The 18,262-nt window shown below is 40.0% G+C and overlaps 2 protein-coding genes across 10 annotated transcripts in view; one reads left to right on the plus strand and one right to left on the minus strand.

The window, feature by feature from the left end:
• Positions 1–3,314, plus strand: part of SLC12A6 (solute carrier family 12 member 6) — a 102,777-nt gene extending 99,463 nt beyond the window's left edge. For all 8 annotated transcript variants that reach the window (XM_036270179.1, XM_036270181.1, XM_036270177.1 and 5 more), the window contains one exon: positions 637–3,314. In XM_036270179.1, the coding sequence (XP_036126072.1) occupies positions 637–728 (92 nt within the window). In that variant the 3' untranslated portion in view covers positions 729–3,314. The remainder of the gene's footprint in view (positions 1–636) is intronic.
• EMC4 (ER membrane protein complex subunit 4) lies at positions 3,307–10,613 on the minus strand. Of its 2 annotated transcripts, XM_036270218.1 has the most exons (5): positions 10,422–10,613; positions 10,001–10,115; positions 4,842–4,995; positions 4,114–4,274; positions 3,307–3,875 (listed from the first exon to the last, which is right to left on the minus strand). In XM_036270218.1, exons 1-5 carry the CDS (start codon positions 10,505–10,507, stop codon positions 3,840–3,842), a joined length of 552 nt encoding a protein of 183 aa, XP_036126111.1. In that variant the 5' UTR covers positions 10,508–10,613; the 3' UTR covers positions 3,307–3,839. The 2 variants fall into 2 exon arrangements, with proteins under 2 accessions (XP_036126111.1, XP_036126118.1); XM_036270225.1 differs by lacking the exon at positions 4,114–4,274.
• Positions 10,614–18,262: the final 7,649 nt, after the last annotated feature.

Genomic DNA, 18,262 nt, shown 5'->3' on the forward strand with positions numbered 1-18,262 from the left:
TCTCTCTTTTTCAGGTTCTACTACTTGCAAAGCCTCTTTCTTTGGGTGGCATTAGGGGAGAGGCAGTTGAAGTGGACCCACCTCTGGGGGAAAAAAAAGAGATAAAGGTTCTTTCTCATACTCTGACTGCAGGACTTTTTGCGGGACTGCTTCAGCACTGCAGTGGTGTCAGCGGGCCAGTCCCACCAGTATCATTCAGGAAAAGAGATTTTTTTAAAGGATAAAAGAGCTGACAGAAAAATTTGGCTTGAGCAGCTTCACTTAGAAATTACTTGGGTTCTCTCTAGAAATCTTAACGACCTGCCCTGTTGTGGCTTTTCCTTCTTTTTTCCTTCTTTTACTACATGATATATTACATATTACTTGTGGGTTTTCCACATTTAAAAAAAAAATTTAGGAAAAATCTAACAAATGGGAAAGAGTCTTGTATTATATATGCAAAGGGACAAGATCCCTGGACTAATGCACAGGGTGAAACTGAACTCCAAAGCAGCCTTCCAAGTCTGAGTATACAGTAATTAAAACAAGCATGTTGATTTTTTCAGCTTTGTAATCACATGAACTCTGGCTGTCATGATACCAGGTTGTCACGTGTGCTCTTCTTCTGCCCATTTGTCTCCTTGACAAATTCTGAAGACATGGAATTCCTAGAAGTGCTCACCGAGGGACTAGAGCGAGTCCTCCTGGTCCGCGGTGGTGGGAGTGAAGTGATTACCATTTATTCATAATCTGCTCCTGAGTGACTCTGCTTGGCTTCGTCTTTCCTAAAAGGCTCCCATCCTCCGTGGAAGTGCCAGCTCCTTACTACCACTCCCACCAATAGAGGCCTGTGTTCTGTACACATCACCTGAGTGAACTCTCCACGAGCTGAGCTTCAATGTGCAAAACTGTAACAGTGGTTCTGCTCTTAGCTTCTATGTCATCTGCCCCCATTACAGAAGAAGATATTCCCTCAATATTAGAAAAATGGTCAATTCTTAAAGCCATGTTGAAGGCAAGTTAGAATTAACCAGCGAAACCAATAAAATGAATTGTCAGAAGGGATACTAGAAAGTCAACTAAAGATAAAAAGCAAGTACATATACAATATTAAAGATGAGTCTTAGAAGTCATGGTTCATTGATGACATCATGAGGGCAACAGAGAAAGCATCATCCTACTAAGGAATTCAAGGCCAAGTATGTGGGGACCTAACATCCTGGTGAAGATAACCTATGGCCAGCCAAGATGAAAACCAGCTAATTTTCTTGAGTGTATCCACTGCCCTCTAGGACTCTAATGTTATATTAGGGTGATACACAAAAACTGAAACATGGCTGCAGCTTCTACTTCTTCCTTCAAAACAAGTTTCCCCAAAATACCAGGTTTAAAAGTACATATACTGGGTTGTTGTATATTTCAGCTGTTTGGTTCTCAAAACCCACTCTGTGGTTAAGATTGTAATACAGGCAGTGTTACCATGGAAATTGTTTTTAAACGGTGGAGTAAAAATTTTCAGATTTTTTTCAAATGGACAAACTAAGGAAATTCTAAAGATAGCTATTAAGATTTACTAAAATATAATCTGGTTACCTTTGTGACATGGGCAAAACACACAACCTGTTTTCTGCGAAATATAGATGATGACGCACACTGACCAATGGGTTCACCTTTCCTTCTTCCTTTTATGCCCTCTGGGCTAGTAGGCACAGGTCAAAAATCACAGGAACACCAGGAAGCCTGGCTAAAAGCCTTCTCTAAGAATTTAAAGGGGAAATGCAGCAATGGAACTGGAAGTTCTAGAGCCATATTCCTTTCATAGTGCCAAAGTTACTGAGATGCTGCTACTTGCTACCTATTTTACTCAAGCGGCATACAATTGGCATCGACATACTCAAGAAACTTCTACCAGGAAACCTGTGGACTCATTTCTAAAGCCATAGTGAAGACTTGAGGCATTCACCTAAATGCCCAGAGTATGCACATTTTCCTTTCAATGTTATTCTTCATTCTGACTGCAGAAACTTGGCTCTAAACCAAGATTATCCACGCCAATAGTCTCCTGCTATTTCAGTTTTGTTTTAGAAGCTTTAAGTGTGTTATGGAAATACTTAGGCGAGCTTAGCTTATTTGCTAATTGCCTGATCACAAAACACCCATCTTTCAAGCATAAGGAAATTATCCTGTGTGACTAAGTGGTAATTTCAAATATACGAGGTCATTTCGTTTACAGGGTAGCTTATTTAGAGAAACTATTTACCTATATTTATGGCTGCTTTTGAATTTCACTTAATTGATCAATAGTGCCACTTTGACTACTCATTAAGAATATAAAGCTTTTGATTGCCCAAAAGGCTATGGAACAAACTGACCCAAGTGCCAGCAGCCTATTTGACCTTTACAGAGGATATAACCCTTCAATATGGCTTAAGAAATAGTCATTTTCAATTTGTTCCTTTTGCTTTTCTTTCAACCTCCAGGCCTAGTCAGGGTGGCAAAGGGGACAAGTTCCATTGCAACACTCCATTGATTAGTTGAGTCCAGCAGTAGTAGGACAGGTTCACCCAGGACCCAAGATATTGAAGATCCGTGCTCTGAAGGTCAGCCTGCCCAGGAATTCCTCTACATTACACACACCTCTGGCCAAAGTGACATTTACATATAGTTCCCATGTAGAATGAAATATGGGCAGAAGTTTAAGGTTAGTTTTAAAAGCTTTTTGTGGTTGGACCTCTAAGAATCTTTTAAAGGGTTAAGGAAATTCGAGGCTAACAGTCACTACTTCAGCCCCTAAAACACAAAATCACTGTTACATGGGAAAATGGTTTATTAGGCCAGGTTTAAACTCATCTCTATCTAGAGCGTTTCATGTCTGTGTGCTGCTTATGTTGTTTGTCTGCACAGTGTCGTCTCTTTTAATCACTGCAAATAAAGCAATACCGAAAACTTGGTAAGAATGCACCTTAGGGAAAGGGGTCTTGTGTTTCAAGAAGGAAGAGAGAGAAAAGACTTCCTCCTGCCTTTTGAATAAGATCAGCTTTTAAGTCTTAGCTATGACTTTACCAGGGCAGGTTATGGTAACATACATTTTCCAGTTGCTGGCCCTCTGCCTTCTATAGCTATCTAAAAAGCTGAATTTTGAACTGCAGCATCTGCTTGACAGGTACCAGGTTCCTCTTGGCAGAGGAAAGATGACTACTTTGTATCTTCCATTGCCTCAGATTCCTGTGGCCCCAACAATTCCTCCAATCCTCATTCCCCCTAAACGTGTTAAAAATCCATTATTGTGGATAGTAAAGTAGCGATTACACTGTAAGCATATTTATGTGCTCTTTCTGTCTGGTTTATTTTTTTCTTTTCATCATGTATAATCAGAATCCAGCATTAGTTTCTTACATCTTCCACAAGTGTCTCCAACAGAATTTTTATGTCCCAGCTTATGTTAAACAGGAGTGAAATGTTAAGGAAAACAGATTTAAAGGAAACGTGTAATTTTTTTAAAGCACTGTTCTTGACCATTTAATTTATTGAAAGGAGATGCTGCTGTGGTTCTTGATTTAGCAGCAAACATTCTTTTGTTTACATAGTTATGGTTTTATTTGTTGTTTTGCTCTATACTGGAAACATAAATAAAGTTTTCTACATTATTTTCAGTCAAGGGTTGTGGTACAATTTGTGTTTGTAATGATATGTATATTGTCTTTCTAGGATGTGTCTCCTCATCATGGAGAAAAGAGTGGATTTGGTTCTTTTCAGCATGAGTGATGTTAGGGGTGGACATGCTGAGGAGAACCACTGGGCATAAAGAAGGTTGTAAATGAGGTCCAAATACATAGGCACCAGGTGCTTCTTTCTCAGGTTCACAGAAGCAGTCCTCCACCACTGAATTCCATCCTCTGAAACAAGAAAGAGTAATAGGTGAGTGGGAATGAGCACTGAAATAAATTCCTGAATCAAGTACTTAACACTTTCATCACAAGTTATTTTATCCTTAAAAAAATGACTCCAAACTCCTAATGGATCTTATTTCTTAAGAAATGAGCTCTAATACCAAAACGAATCCCCCACCATCAAATGGATCAGCTATTTACTGTCCATTACAACTGGCCCCAAAGTTAACTTCTTTTACCTTACCTCAGGGGGTTCAATGAAGGCTAACCAATCTGATGCATGTGTAGGCAATAGTCCCATGGACTGGCACTTATAAACAGCCAATGCCAAACCCATGAGGTTTCCAATGAGATACACCAAACCCTGAAGGAACTTCTGGCTTGAACTTTCTAGCATCTTGAAAGCTATTGGGGTAACAAAGTGTCAAAACCAAAACAACTTTTTAAAAAATTACGAATCAGGCACATAATAAAATAATACAAATAATACACACAGACCCACAGTAAAATAGCAAATAGAACTATTGAAGTGAACAGAAAACCATGATAAGCAGTTTCCCCTTCCATGTCACCACCACTACCATCACCACCCTACACACCCCCCTGCTACTAGCCAAGAGCCATGCAAAGATTTCCAATATGGGTTTTGCCTAAGATTTGCCTTTAATTCTTAAAACTTTGGCAAGGGTTTATTTCAAGAATATTTACTGGCTGGCCCTGGCCGGTGTTGCTCCATGTTTAGAGCGTCAGCCTGCACACCAAAGGGTCACAGATTCGATTCCTGGTCAAGGGCACGTACCTGGGTTGCAGGTTTGATCCCGGGCCCCCATCAGGGTGCAGGTGGAAGGCAACCAATCGATGTATCTCTCTCACATCGATGTTTCTCTCTCCACCCGCCCCACCCCCACTCTAAAAATTAATGAAAAAAATATCCCCAGGTGAGAATTAACAAAAAATAAAAAGAATACTTACTGGCTGAAATGGCCATAAGTGCCTGAATGGGTCGCCAAGCCATCATACACACCATCATAGTAGGAAAGATGGAGATGGTATTGCCTGCCATGTACATGATGAAGAGATTCATGGGAATCTGTTTGAGGGGACCCAAGGCAATGTCCCAGCAGCGCTAAAACAAAGACACAATTTTAACCTCTGATCACCACCTTCAGTCCCGCATTTATTGTATCACTGATATTAAAATCAAATGAACACAATTCTCAATTCTGTGCTTCTGGCTGACACCTCAGTTCCACCACCTCTGGCCTCCATGTCACCACAGGAAGCCTGCTCTTCTACTAAAAATAAGGCATCTCACCATATGTTATGTTTTTCCCTACAGATGTCATTACCTCCCACAATTTTAGCTAAAGAAAGGTTTTCCCTGCTTTTATCCTTACACTTCTGCATCTATCATTGTCCTAACTACAACTGAATAGATAAATCCAGGTAGCGGGAGATTAACACGCATCAATCAGTAATTAACAGAACAAACAGACAAGTCAAGATATAGAAGGTTTGAAAGACATTAACAAACTTAACCTAACTGACATATATAGAACATTGCACAAAACAGCTGCAGAATTCACATTCTTCTCAAACACACATGGGACAGTCACAAAAATTGACCACTTGCTGAGCCAGGAAGGAAGGAAGGGTCAGTAAGTATCAAAGAACTCAAATTATACAGCGCATATTCTTTGATTACCATGCAATTAAGCTACAAATCAATAACAAAAAGATAACCAGAAAATCCTTCATCAGTCAGAATTAACAAATGCACTCTAAATAATTCATGAATCAAAGAAATTATGAAAAATATTTTTAATTGATCAAAATACATTTTAACACTTGTGAGACACAGAGCTTTGAGAAATGTATAGCGTTAAATACATATTGGAAGAGTAAAAATAAAGTAAGCATCTATTTCAATACGTTAGAAAAAGAACAAACCAAACCCACGGAAATGAAAAGGAAGGAAATAAAAATGAGAGTAGTATTAATGACATTGTCATTTAGTAAAAAAAGGTGAAGGTGTTTTTTTAAAGATTAATATCAATACTGGTGAGCCTGATTAAAAAAAAAAGATGGAAGATAAATATTCAACATTTGGAATGAAAAAGGGACATCTCTATGGGTCTTGAGATATTAAAGTGAGCACATGATGAATTTTAGGAAACGGTGAATTACTAGAAAAAAATACAGCTTACCTAATGGCATAAGAAATTGGAAATATAAATAATCCTCTAGTCTAGCTGTTTAAGAAACTGAATCTGTAATTAAGCCCAGATGGTTTTCCTTGGCAAATTCTAAACATTTAAGGGGAAAATAAACCCCATCTTCTACAAACTCAGAGAATAAAAATGAACATTCTAGAACTCATTATGTGGGGCTCATAAATACCAAAATCTGACAAGGACATTATGAAAAAAGTTTATAAATCACTATCAGTCATGAACCTAAATGCAAAAATCCTAAACAAAATATTAACAAAGCAAATCTAGCTATATAAAAATAATAATGTGCCACCATCCACTTGGGTTTACTCACATTAAAAGAATAAATGTACCCCTGGCCGGTTTGGCTCAGACGTTAGAGCGTCAGCCTGCGGTCCGGAGAGACCGGGGTTCAGTTCCCACTAAGGGCACGTACCTCGGTTGCAGTTTGTCCCCGGCCCTGGTTGGGTCTTGTGGGTGCCCACCACTCAATGTGTCCCTTTCGCTTCGATGTTTCTCTCTTTCTTTCTCTCTCTCCCTCATTCCCTCCCTCCCTCCCACTCTATCTGAACAAAAGATGGAAAAATGTCCTCGGGTGAGGATAAAAAAAAAAAAGTGGAGACTCTTCCTTGACTGGTCAAAGAAAGGGATCTGACAATGGAAGGGTCAGAGATGTAAAGTGAGAAGGTCTCGCACTGCCAATGCTAACTTTCAACATGGAGGAAGCTGGGCATGGACCAAGTGATCCTGGTAACCTCTAGAAGCTAGAAAAAGAAAGGAAACAGATTCTTCCTGGAGCTTCAAGAAAAAAATAAAAGAATAAATGTAAAAAAATAAAAAAAAAAATGCCATACATGTAAATAGTTCCCTACTGTGTCATTTACATAAAAGATCATTTAGAACTGTAACTATCAAATCGTCCATGCAACAGAACTATTCTAAAGGAACTATTTTATGATAGTCTACCTTTAAAATCAAGCCATTTTACTTAGTTTAATTTATTTTTATTGGTGAAAGTATTACAGATGTCCCCCTTTTTTCCCCATTGACCTCCTCCTCCCTGCTCCCAGCCCACTCCTGCCTTCCCTAGCCTATTTTCCATATTGATTGGTTGTACATATATGCATGTAAGTTCTTTGATTTATCTCTTCCCACTCCCACCCCCCATCCCTCTGAGGTTTGTCAGTCTGTTCCCTACTTCCATGATTCTGGATCTCTTTTGGTCAACAGCTTATTTTGTTCATTATGTTCCACAAATAAGTGACATGTGGTACTTGTCTTTCTGACTGGCTTATTTCGCTTAGCATAATACTCTCCAGGTCCCTCCATGTTGTCTCAAAAGATAAGAGATCTCTCTTTCTTACAGCTGCATAGTACTCCATTATGTAGATGTACCACAGCTTCTTAATCCACTCATCTACTGATGGGCACTTGGGCTGTTTCCAGATCTTGGCTATTGTAAATAGCGCTGCTGTGAACATGGGGGTACATATATTCTTCCTGATTGGTATTTCAGGCTTCTTAGGATATATTCCAAGAAGTGGGATCACTAGGTCAAATGGCAGCTCCATTTTTAATTCTTTGAGAAAACACCGTATTTTTTTCCATAGTGGCTGCATCAGTCTGCATTCCCACTAGCAGTACCCTTTTCCCCACATCCTCGCCAGCATTTGTTGTTTGAGGATTTGTTGATGACCACCATTCTGGCAGGTGTGAGATAGATGTACTCCTTTTTTCCCTGTTGACACCCTCCTCCCCGTTCTCATCACCCCCTGCCTTCACCACACTGTTGTCTATGTCCATTGGTTGTACACATATACATATAAATTCTTGGGTTAATCTCTTCCTACCCCTTCCCTCTGAGGTTTGTCAGTCTATTCCCTAATTCCATGTCTCTGGATCTATTTTGTTCATCAACTTATTTTGTTCATTATATTCCACGAGTAAGTGAGATCATGTGATACTTCTTTCTTTGACTGGCTTATTTTGCTTAGCATAATGCTCTCCAGGTCCCTCCATGCCATCCTCCTTTTCTTTTTTAATTCTCACCTGAGGATATTTTTCCATTTATCTTCAGAGAGAGTGGGAGGGAGGGAGAGAAACATGGATGTGAGAGAGACATATCAACCAGCCGCCTCCCACATGACCCTGACCAGGGCTGGAGACCAAACTGCAACTAAGGTATGTGTCATTGATCAGAATCAAACCCAAGATTCTTCAGTCTGCAGGCAAATGCTTTAACCACTGAGCAAACCACCCCAGGCGAGATCTTTCTTACAGCTGCTAGTATTCCATTGTGCAGATGTACCATGGCTTTAGTAACCACTCATCTACTGATGGACACATGGGCCGTTTCCAAAATCAGGCCATTTTAATAATAGTTTTACTACCATGTATTATGTTACAATTTGATATCAAGATAAAAAATGAGGCTTATCAAGAAAAAAGTTGATGATAGCTCTTTCATTTTCATGTTGTGAAAATCACTCTAATTTCAAATAAAGATCATTTAGTATTGAACGATAAAAAGGCTGAGAAGAAAGAAAGTGCAGGCACTGTTCTAGGCACTTGGGAGACAAACTCCCACTCTCATGGAGCTTATAAGAATGAAAAGATAGGTAATAAAATAAGTAAACTATATTACATATATGAATGATATGGAGAAATATAAAGTGGGAAAACAAGATGGGGAGTGCCATGAGGACAGGCATCATTAAGAAGGTAACATTTGAGATGAGAAAGCAAGTCATAAAGGTAGCTGGGGGAAGAGTATTCCAGGAAGAGGGAAGAACAAGTACAAAAAACCTGAGATGGGAGCTTGCCTGGCATACTTAAGGAGCAGGAAGGAGGCCAATGTAACTAGACTGCAATGAACAAAGGGCAAATTGATAGGAGATGGAGTCAAAGATGTTACAAGGGGCTCAATCAATGTGGAACATTATAAAGACTTCGGCTTTTACACTAAGTGAAATGAGCTACAGCAGGATTTTGAGTAGGAATGATCTGACTCATACTTCAAAAGGACCATACTGGCTGTTGTGCGGGGAATAGACTACAGGGGTCAAGGTGGAAGTAGTGAGACCAGTTAGAAGTCCACTGCAGAGAGGGACACAGGAAGCTTTTGGAGGTGAAGAAAATGTTCTCTTTCAGTGGGAATTTCATGGTGGTATACCACTATTAAAGCTCATCAGATTATACTCTTTAAAAATCATTGGTTCTCAACGGAGGGCAATTTACTTCCCTGGAGACATTTGGTTATGTTAGACACATTTTTGGTTGTTTTAAATGGGGAAGGGCACTTTTGGCATCTAATAGGTAGAGGCCAGGGATGCTGTTTAACATCCTACAATGCAGAGTACAACCCCCCTACAAAGAATTAATTATTCAGCCCAAAATGTCAACAGTGCGGAGGCTGAGAAACTATAATTTAAATGAATGCAGTTTACTGCACATAAACTACAAAGAATTTATTTGTTTATTTATGTATTGATTGATTGATTATCTATTGCAGGCATCTAGGTGAAGGATGGTAGTGGCTTAGACCAGGATGATAGGTGAAGGTAATATCTAGTAAGATTTTGAATTTCTTTCGAAGGTAAAGCCAACAGAATATCCCGACAGATTGGTTATGTGGTGTAAGGAAATTAGAGTAGAAAAGGATGACAAACTGGAAGGCATTGTCACCAACTGATCATTTTCAACCTACTTTCTTATGCCTTATGTTCCAAATGTCTTTTCTTTTTCCAATTATTAAGCACTTTTGGAGCTGATATGTAAACTACTGGAACACTAATCTCAAGCAGTTGAGCTCTTCATGATAAGGACCACCAGGAAGCTATTTATATGCTGTCTTGCAGAGAAGAGTGGGCGTAGGTCAGGACCAGCCCAAAGACTACAATGACATCTATACCTCTGTACCTTCTCCACCAGGATCCGGTCCGTCTCTTGCACGCTCGTATCAGGCACTTGCTTGTCCAAGTAACCGACTGGGTACAGCGAGTCTCCCTGGCCAACGCCTCGGTCACTTCGGCCCCTAAAGAACCAAACCAAGAAACTAAGGCTGCAGACTCCCACACGTCATATCCCACAGTTGCTGTTCTCCTACTCCTAGGAGTGAAGATCTTCAGACGCACCTACCCAGATTAGATCAAGCCCTCCAGAGGGCTCGTCAGACCCCGGCCTACTGGAAAGACTGCAATGTGCATCCTTTGGGCACAAAAGCCTCCACGGCGGAGGCGCCGCTAGCTCCCTAGGAGTCGTCTTTGTGCCACCCATCCAGTCCAGGTTCCATGCCTCTGGGGCAGTTCGGGGGGGAAGGCTCCTCGCCCCGGCGCCTCACCTGCTGCCTCCTGCAGGCCCGCTCAGTTCAATGGCCCACTTGAAGCGCCGGCCTCGGTTGGCCACCAGGCTCCCCTGGGCCGTCATGGCAGAGGACGCCTAGCAAGGCAGCGCAGCCAGTCAGTCCGAGGCGTAGCGGAACCTCAGGGCCACCGGCGACCGCGGCTTCTAGGTCTCAGTCCGCAAGTCCACTTCCGGCGCGTGGCTACAGACGTCACTGCCGGAAGTCGGCGGAGCGCGGCGCAGGTGAAGGCTGGAGCCCTGGAGGGGAGCAGAGCTGACGAGTTCAATCCTCCCAGAGCGGCTCCCGCGCGTCCCCTCCTGTGTGACGGGCCTGGTGCGTGTTCCCGGACCTCTGAGGTGCTCTGTACCGGCGGAGGGAAGGTCCGTACTGCTCGGCTTTGGGAGTTGAAGCCGAGACCAGCTGCTGCAGTTCCTGCTCGTGGGCTGCAGCGTCAGACCTGCTGTTGAATCTTGACTTCATTCCTTAATTGTGTGACCCTGAGCGAGTTAAATTGTTTGTGTTTCAAACCTCTTCGCATGTAAAACTTGGATCATGTACCTACTTTCAAGGTTTGCTGTGAGGTTAAATGGTATGCCCGCCCCATATGCATGATGTGGTTTTGTTTTTTTAAGGTCATTAAATCATCTACATTGTTCGTACTGGTTGCGTTTTGTATTCAGTTGTACACCTGTATCATAATTTAACCTATTATTGGATATATATGTAGTTTTCTGTTTATTTCCCTTGTATAAACCATGTTGCTGTGAATATTCTTGCACGTCTTTTCTTACTTCTTAAGTTAAATTACTAGAACTGCAATCGGTAGACCAGAGTGTGCGCGTTTTAAAGAAATTTTCACTTAAAACGCCCGCTAAGAAAATTACATCGATTTACATTCCACCAGCTATAAAATTATAAAAATAATTTAATTGCCAGTTTGAAAATGGTACAGTATTATTTTAAAATGTGTATTATTTTGCCCTGGCCAGTTTGGCTCAGCGATTGGAGCATTGGCCCGTGGACCAGAGAGACCTGGTTCGGTTCCCTAGGGGCATGTACCTCGGCTGCAGTTTGTCCCCGGCTCCAGTTGGGGTCTGTGGGTGGCAGCCAGTCCATGTGTCTCTCTCACATCGATGTTTCTCTCCCTCCCTCCCTCTCGCCCTTCCTCCTCTCTCCCTCTCGCTCTATCTGAAGATGAATGCAAAAAGTGTCCTCCGATGAGGATAAAAATAAATAAAATAAAATAAAACTTGTATTACTTTGACTCCACGTTATTTGACAAGGCTGGGGGTGGGGAATAAGGGGAGGAGTGCTGTGACAGTGGTTGGAAGGTAAGGTTGAAAAGAGCCTCCTTGGCCCACTAAAGAGTTTAGACCCTTAAAGATGATAGTGATAGGGAGACACCGAAGATTACCATCCCCACTTTGTTTTCTGATTTTAGAAATATGTGTTTATAGAGGACTGCATGAACAAGGCAGGGATGAAAAAGGCTTTTCCCCTTCCAATTGATTCTATAGTGTATACCTATCTGATCATAGCAAGACCCAGCTTATAGATTGCTTGCTTCCTTTCTTTTTTCCTGCCTTGGTTCTATAGTCTCTGATGGACCTTTGAGATTGATCTAAAGCTTCATAGGGGCCTTGGTCCAATGAGGCATTCCTGTGCACTTTTCTGCGGAATAGCACCTACAGCATTGAATTGTTTGTTGACATCCTATAAATACTTAATCTCTGTCATCCCCAACATCCTACTCTAAATTCCTTCAGAGTAGAAACTATATGTTAATTATTTTTGATTCCACAGCCTATTGCCTTGCACATACAAAGTACTGAATAAATGTTTAATGAATATGAGTAAATTAGTTGAAAGTAAATATAATACAAAACTGAGTATACTATAAAAACACAAAGCCCTGGCTGATGTGGCTCAGTGGACAGAGCATTGGCCTGAGAAGGGTTTCCATTCCTGGTCAAGGGCACATACCTGGGTTTCCTATTGGGCCCTGGTCGGGGCATGCAGGAGGCAACTAAACAATGTGTCTCTCACACGGATGTTTCTCTGTCTCCTCCCCCACCCTCCCACTCTCTAAAATTCAATGGAAAAAATATTTTCAGGTGGGGATTAACAAAAATAAAATAAAATGAAACATAAAAATTAGAAGGGAGGGAGTACATAAAAAGTGTTATATATTGTATTCTGGTAATGATTTTCAGACAATTTTGTCTGATTTTCAAGCTATTCTTGTTATACTTCTTTAATAAATTTTAAAGTAACACTTGACAACATGGTTAGTCACTTGAATCATATATTTCTTCCCTTTTAAAGTAATCCTCTACTTAAAAAAATTTTTTAACTATAACCTGAATCAAAGTTGCTTTGGCCTCAATAGAGTATTCCAGATTTTTTATTCCTTTATCCTGGGAGTCTTCACAGTGTTATTTGCTAAACATTCCAAGGAACATGAAGGAACATGAAGATACAGGGACTGAGCGGAGTGAGGAAGGGTTCCAAGATCAAACACTGAATATTATGTTTTGCACATATACCCCAGAGATTCCCAGTGCTATTAGTATAACATTAAAACCACAGGAACTTATTTAATAAGAATTTCCTTTAATTTTTCCCAGCTACCTAAATAAGACTCCCCCACCCCTTCTTTTCTTATTACATCTGGTAATGTTCAATGGAATCAACGTTCTATAGAACACAATGGGGGCAACTTGCTGTATACTACAATTTAGGAGGAAGATGAAGGCATCTCCATAAAACTGCCTGGTTGATTTGTTGTTGTTTTTTAAGATTATAAGAATATCATTAGAAATAATTCGCTGTGGAAATGGAGCTTTAACTTGGAATTAAACTTGAAGATTCCAGTTTTTGTACAAATTACGTTTTGCAAGAAAAAGGAAGGAAAACCTAGATTCTTGACTTCAAATGAACAACCTGAGTCACTTTGAGTTTGGAACTCTCTTGGCCTTAATTTCTTCCTCTATAAAATGAGGGACTTATACTAGATAACTTCTAAGGCTACCTTCTAGTTCTAAAATGTACTTTTAAAACCATATTTTGCATATTATTTTATACATATCCATAGAAAAAAGACTCAAACGATAAACACATGAAGGAGTAATGGGATTTCAGATTACTTTTCTAAATTGTACTTTCCCTAGTTCTCGGCATTGTGCAGGTCCCAATTTTGGATTTAGGGAAATATAAATTTTTTAAAAAATATGACCAACCCTGGCCAGTTTGGCTCAGTGGTTAGAGCGTCAGCCCACAGACCAGAGAGTCCCGGATTCAGTTCCCACTAAGGGCACCTACCTCGGTTGCATTTTGTCCCTGGCTCCAGTTGGGGTCGTGTGGGTGGCAACCAGTCAATGTGTCTCTCTTCATCGATATTTCTCTCTTTCTCGTCTCCCAGTCAATGTGTCTCTCTTCATCGATATTTCTCTCTTTCTCGTCTCCCACTCTTTCCCTACCACACTATCTGAAGATAAATGCAAAAATGTTCTCAGGTGAGGATTAAAAAGAAATGTAATAATGTGTGGTGATGTTAACTAAATTTATTATGATAAATATATATAGGGTGGGGCAAAAGTAGGTTTATAGTTGTATGTGAAACAGTTTGTTCTTGTATTATTATTTATTAATTATTGTATTATTATTTATTATTGTATTTTCCATCTGAACATTTGTAAACCTACTTTTGCCCCACCCTGTATACATATATCGAATCACTAAGTTGTACAGCCAAAACTAATTCTATGTTATATGTCAATTATATCTTGATTAAAATTTTTAAAAGAAAGCATTTTTAATGAGGTAACATTAGTTAATAACAAGTTTTGGGTGTAAAATATATATATAGGTTTTGTTAATCCTCACTCAAGGATCTTTGTCCATATATTTTTAGACAGAGTGGAAAGGAAGGGGAGAGAGCGAGAGAAACATCAATGTGAGAGAGATACATCCATTGGTTGCCTCTCACATGACCCCAACTGGGGCCGAGGATGGAACCTGCAACCCAGGTACTCACCCTAGACCAGGAATCGAATCCGTGATCCTTTGGTCTGCAGGCTGACGCTCTAACCACTGAGCCAAACTGGCCAGGGCTGGGTGTACAATATTATAATTCAATATCTGTATACACTGTAGTGTGCTCACCACCCAAAGTTTAGTTTCCATGTCACCATACATTTGACCCCCTTTTACCCATTTCACCCTCTCTTTACTACAGTTATGACATGATATGGTTCTAAACCTAGAAGCTTAGTGGTTCTCTGTCCTAGATTCACTGGCCTTGGGAGTTCTTAAACAGTACTGATGCCGCCAGGCCGGTGTGGCTCAGTGGTTGAGCATCAACCCATGCACCAAGCGGTCACTGGTTTGATTCCTGGTCAGGGCACATGCCCAGGTTGTGGGCCAAATACCCAGTGTGGGGCATGCAGGAGGTGGCCAATCAATGTTCTTTCTCATCGATATTTCTATCTCTCCCTCTCCCTCCCTCTCTCAAAAAAAAAAAAAAAATCAATAAAAAAAAAAAAAATACTGATGCCTGTGCTATACCTACAGTGCTTAGGTTGTTTGCTTAAGTTGGAACATGGGCATCAGGATGTTTTACAGTGCTACAGATGATTCTACTCAAGGGCTGAGAACCACTGACTAAAGCATTTTGTTGGGTTTGAATTTACACCAAGTAATTTAAGTGAACAAATTGTTTTTGAGAGCCTCCTGTGTACCTCCCACTGGACTAAACTTGAATTAGAAAATAATGGGAATACTGAAATTGTAAAAAAATAAATGTAAACTTTGCTTACTTTGTGCCTTTGAGCAAATAAAATTTTAATGAAAGAAACCGTGAGAAGGCACACCATGATTCCATAGGTCATACCATTTGTCTTGTTTGACTTTTTAAATTTGTGCCACCTACACAGTTTTTGTCGTTGGTTTTGTATCTCACCCACCCACCCCAACCACCACCTCTTTTTAGGAGTCTAAAAAGCTGACTAGTTCTAATACTTCATGCCATTCTCTTCAGAGCAGTTGCATTTGGATTGAAACTTGAACAAAGACATTTTATTTTCGAACAACCAGGTTTGCAAGACTAGATCCATCTAAAGGGGAAAAAAAGAGCCTTTATAGATATGTTTTAAGTTTTAAATCTATGCCATTTAACAATGTCTATAATAATTCTGTTTGGCTATCCTCACTGGTCCAACCAGTTCCCCAGTGTGACCTAGCTTTTAAGCATTTTGACAGCTTCCGTAAAATGGGCTTCCATTGCAAATCCCAGTTATTTGTATTATTTAACTCTACTATCATTACTGCCTTCTTAAAAGGACCAGCCTACACTATTTTATTCATGATGCAATTTATTTCATATCAGTAATGGGGTCTTAACAAGAGGAAAATTTTTGTCTATTTGTCTGCATTTTCTAACCTCTTTGGTGGAAAAGAAAAAAATTTTTTTTGGTAAGATCCCACCCTGTTAGTTATTGTTGGGTTTCTGAATCATTTCTATGTGGATTAAAATTTTTTTCCATTTCTGGTTCATGGCTCTGCAAGTACGTACCACATCATCCTATCAGCAGTGACATGAGTAGTATGGTGCTGGGCGATGTTGGTTAGTAATACCATTCTTCTTTAGCAATTAACTTTTGTCTCATTTTAGGAGGACTGTTGTGCAATTCACATTTAACAAGTTCCCATTATAGCACTTCTCTCCAGAACTTGCTTAGGAAGCTGGGAGGATTGCCATTCCCACAGATCCCATTAAAGGATAAGAATGAACCATAGCATGAGTCATAATAATATATTACAGGTGGCCTAACATGTTTCTTCAAGCTCAGTTACTCTGGATTCTTCCCAGTAATTAATTTCAGCTATCTTGAAAGTGGTCTAAACTGTCTCTGCATTAAGTATCTGAATGACCAATCCATGTCCTTTGTGGCATTTTTTTTCCTATGTGCTAATTTTGAAAAGCCTTGGTTGGTTCAGACACAAAGCATTGTTTTATAACCTGGGTCTTTTTTGGAAGGAGGATTTTTTTTACTTTTGGTTTTGGTTTTTATCCTCACCCAAGGACATTTTTCCATTTTTTGTTCAGACAGAGTGGGAGGGAGGGAGAGAAATATCGACATGAAAGGGACACATCGAGTGGCTGCCACCCGCACAACCAACCAGGGCCAGGGACAAACTGCAACCGAGGTACGTGCCCTTAGCGGGAATCGAACCGGGGTCTCTCTGGACCTCAGGCCAACACTCTAACCACTGAGCCAAACCGGCCAGGGCTGGAAGGAGGATTTTAATAAACCTAATGTTTGTGTCCTTGCAAAATTTATGTTGAAGCCCTAACCTGCAATATTAGGTATTTGGAGATCAGGCTTTTGGGAGGTACTTAGGGTTCCACAGGTCATGAAGGTGAGGCTCTCTTAATAGGATTTGTGTTCTTATAAGAAGAGATACACAAAAAATATATGATTGTCCAACCACTATTCTGTATACCTGTAACTAATACATAATAATATTGACTATAAACTGTAATTGAAAAATAAAATTTAAAAATCACTAAAAAAGAAAAAAAAAGAAGAGACACAAGAGCTTGCTCTCTCGCTCAACCAGTGAGGACACACGAGAAGAAGGTGGCTGTTTTCAAGCCAAGAAGAGAGCTGTCCCCAGGGACTGAGTCAGCCAGAACTTTGATCCTGGGCTTCCCAGCCTCCAGAACTGTAAGAAAATAAATTTCTGTTGTTTAAGCCACTGAGCTTATGGTATTTTTTTATGGTAGTCTGAGCAGACTAATACAAGGATGAAATCAGATTCAGAAGAATTGAAGAACATTAAGTACCTTTTGGTACTTGAAAGACAAAGTTGTATTTTGTCCCCGGCCCTGGTTGGGGTCGTGTGGGTGGCAGCCAGTTGATGTGTCTCTCTCACATCGATGTTTCTCTCTCTGTTTCTTCCTTCCTCTCTTCCTCCTGCTCTATCTAAAGATAAATGCAAAAATATCCTCAGGTGAGGATAAAAAATAAATAAATAAACAAACAAAAAATAAGCTAACCAGAGTTAGCTTAAGTGGGAAATAACAAGTAATAAAAGCTGCCAAATCACATCCTAAACTTTATTTTTTAAAATATTTTTTCTTTATTGATTTTAGAGAGAGAGGAAGTGAAAAGGAGAGAGAGAGAGACAGAAATATTGATGAGAGAGAACATCGATTGGCTGCCTCACACCTACATGCCCCTCACTGGACATTGGGCCCACAACCTGGGCATGTGCCCTGACCAGGAATTGAACCAGTGGCCTCTTGGTGCATGGGTCAATGTTCAACCACTAAGCCACACCGGCTGGGCTCACATCCTAAACTACAAAAAGTCTGCACGAAAAGTTTCATTTCCTAATTGCTATGATTAGTTCCTTTAATAAAGTGATTTTTAAAAATTAGTTTAATTACAAAAGGACATTTATTGTACAAAATGGAAAATATAGATAAATAAAAAAAGATATCAACAAATCTTGCCATGCCAAAAAAGTATATACCCATAGACATTTTGATTTTGACTCTTCCAGATGTTTTTAATGTATAGACTTATTTAGATATTGTTTTATATCACTATTTCATGAAGATCCATATTTTTATTTTTTTATTTATTAATTTTGGAGAGAGAGAGGAAGGGGGGTGAGAGAGAGAAACACTGATCTGTTGTTCCACTTATCTATGCATTCAGTGGTTGATTCTTATATGTGCCCTAACCAGGGATCAAACTCACAGCCTTGGTGTATCGCAATGACGCTCTAACCAACTGAGCTACTTGGCTAGGGCCTCATATTTTTACTTT

The sequence above is a fragment of the Molossus molossus genome, unplaced genomic scaffold, assembly GCF_014108415.1.
Source record: "Molossus molossus isolate mMolMol1 unplaced genomic scaffold, mMolMol1.p scaffold_m16_p_1, whole genome shotgun sequence".
NCBI classification, from domain to species: Eukaryota; Metazoa; Chordata; class Mammalia; order Chiroptera; family Molossidae; genus Molossus; species Molossus molossus.

Excerpts from the sequence above, each read along its gene's own strand:
- EMC4 (XM_036270225.1), bottom strand. The coding sequence starts at position 10,507 with ATGACGGCCCAGGGGAGCCTGGTGGCCAACCGAGGCCGGCGCTTCAAG. Across the intron at positions 10,116-10,421 it reads GGGCCTGCAGGAGGCAGCAG|GGGCCGAAGTGACCGAGGCG; the intron begins GTGAGGCGCCGG and ends TTGGTTCTTTAG. Across the intron at positions 4,996-10,000 it reads ACCGGATCCTGGTGGAGAAG|CGCTGCTGGGACATTGCCTT; the intron begins GTACAGAGGTAT and ends TCTTTGTTTTAG.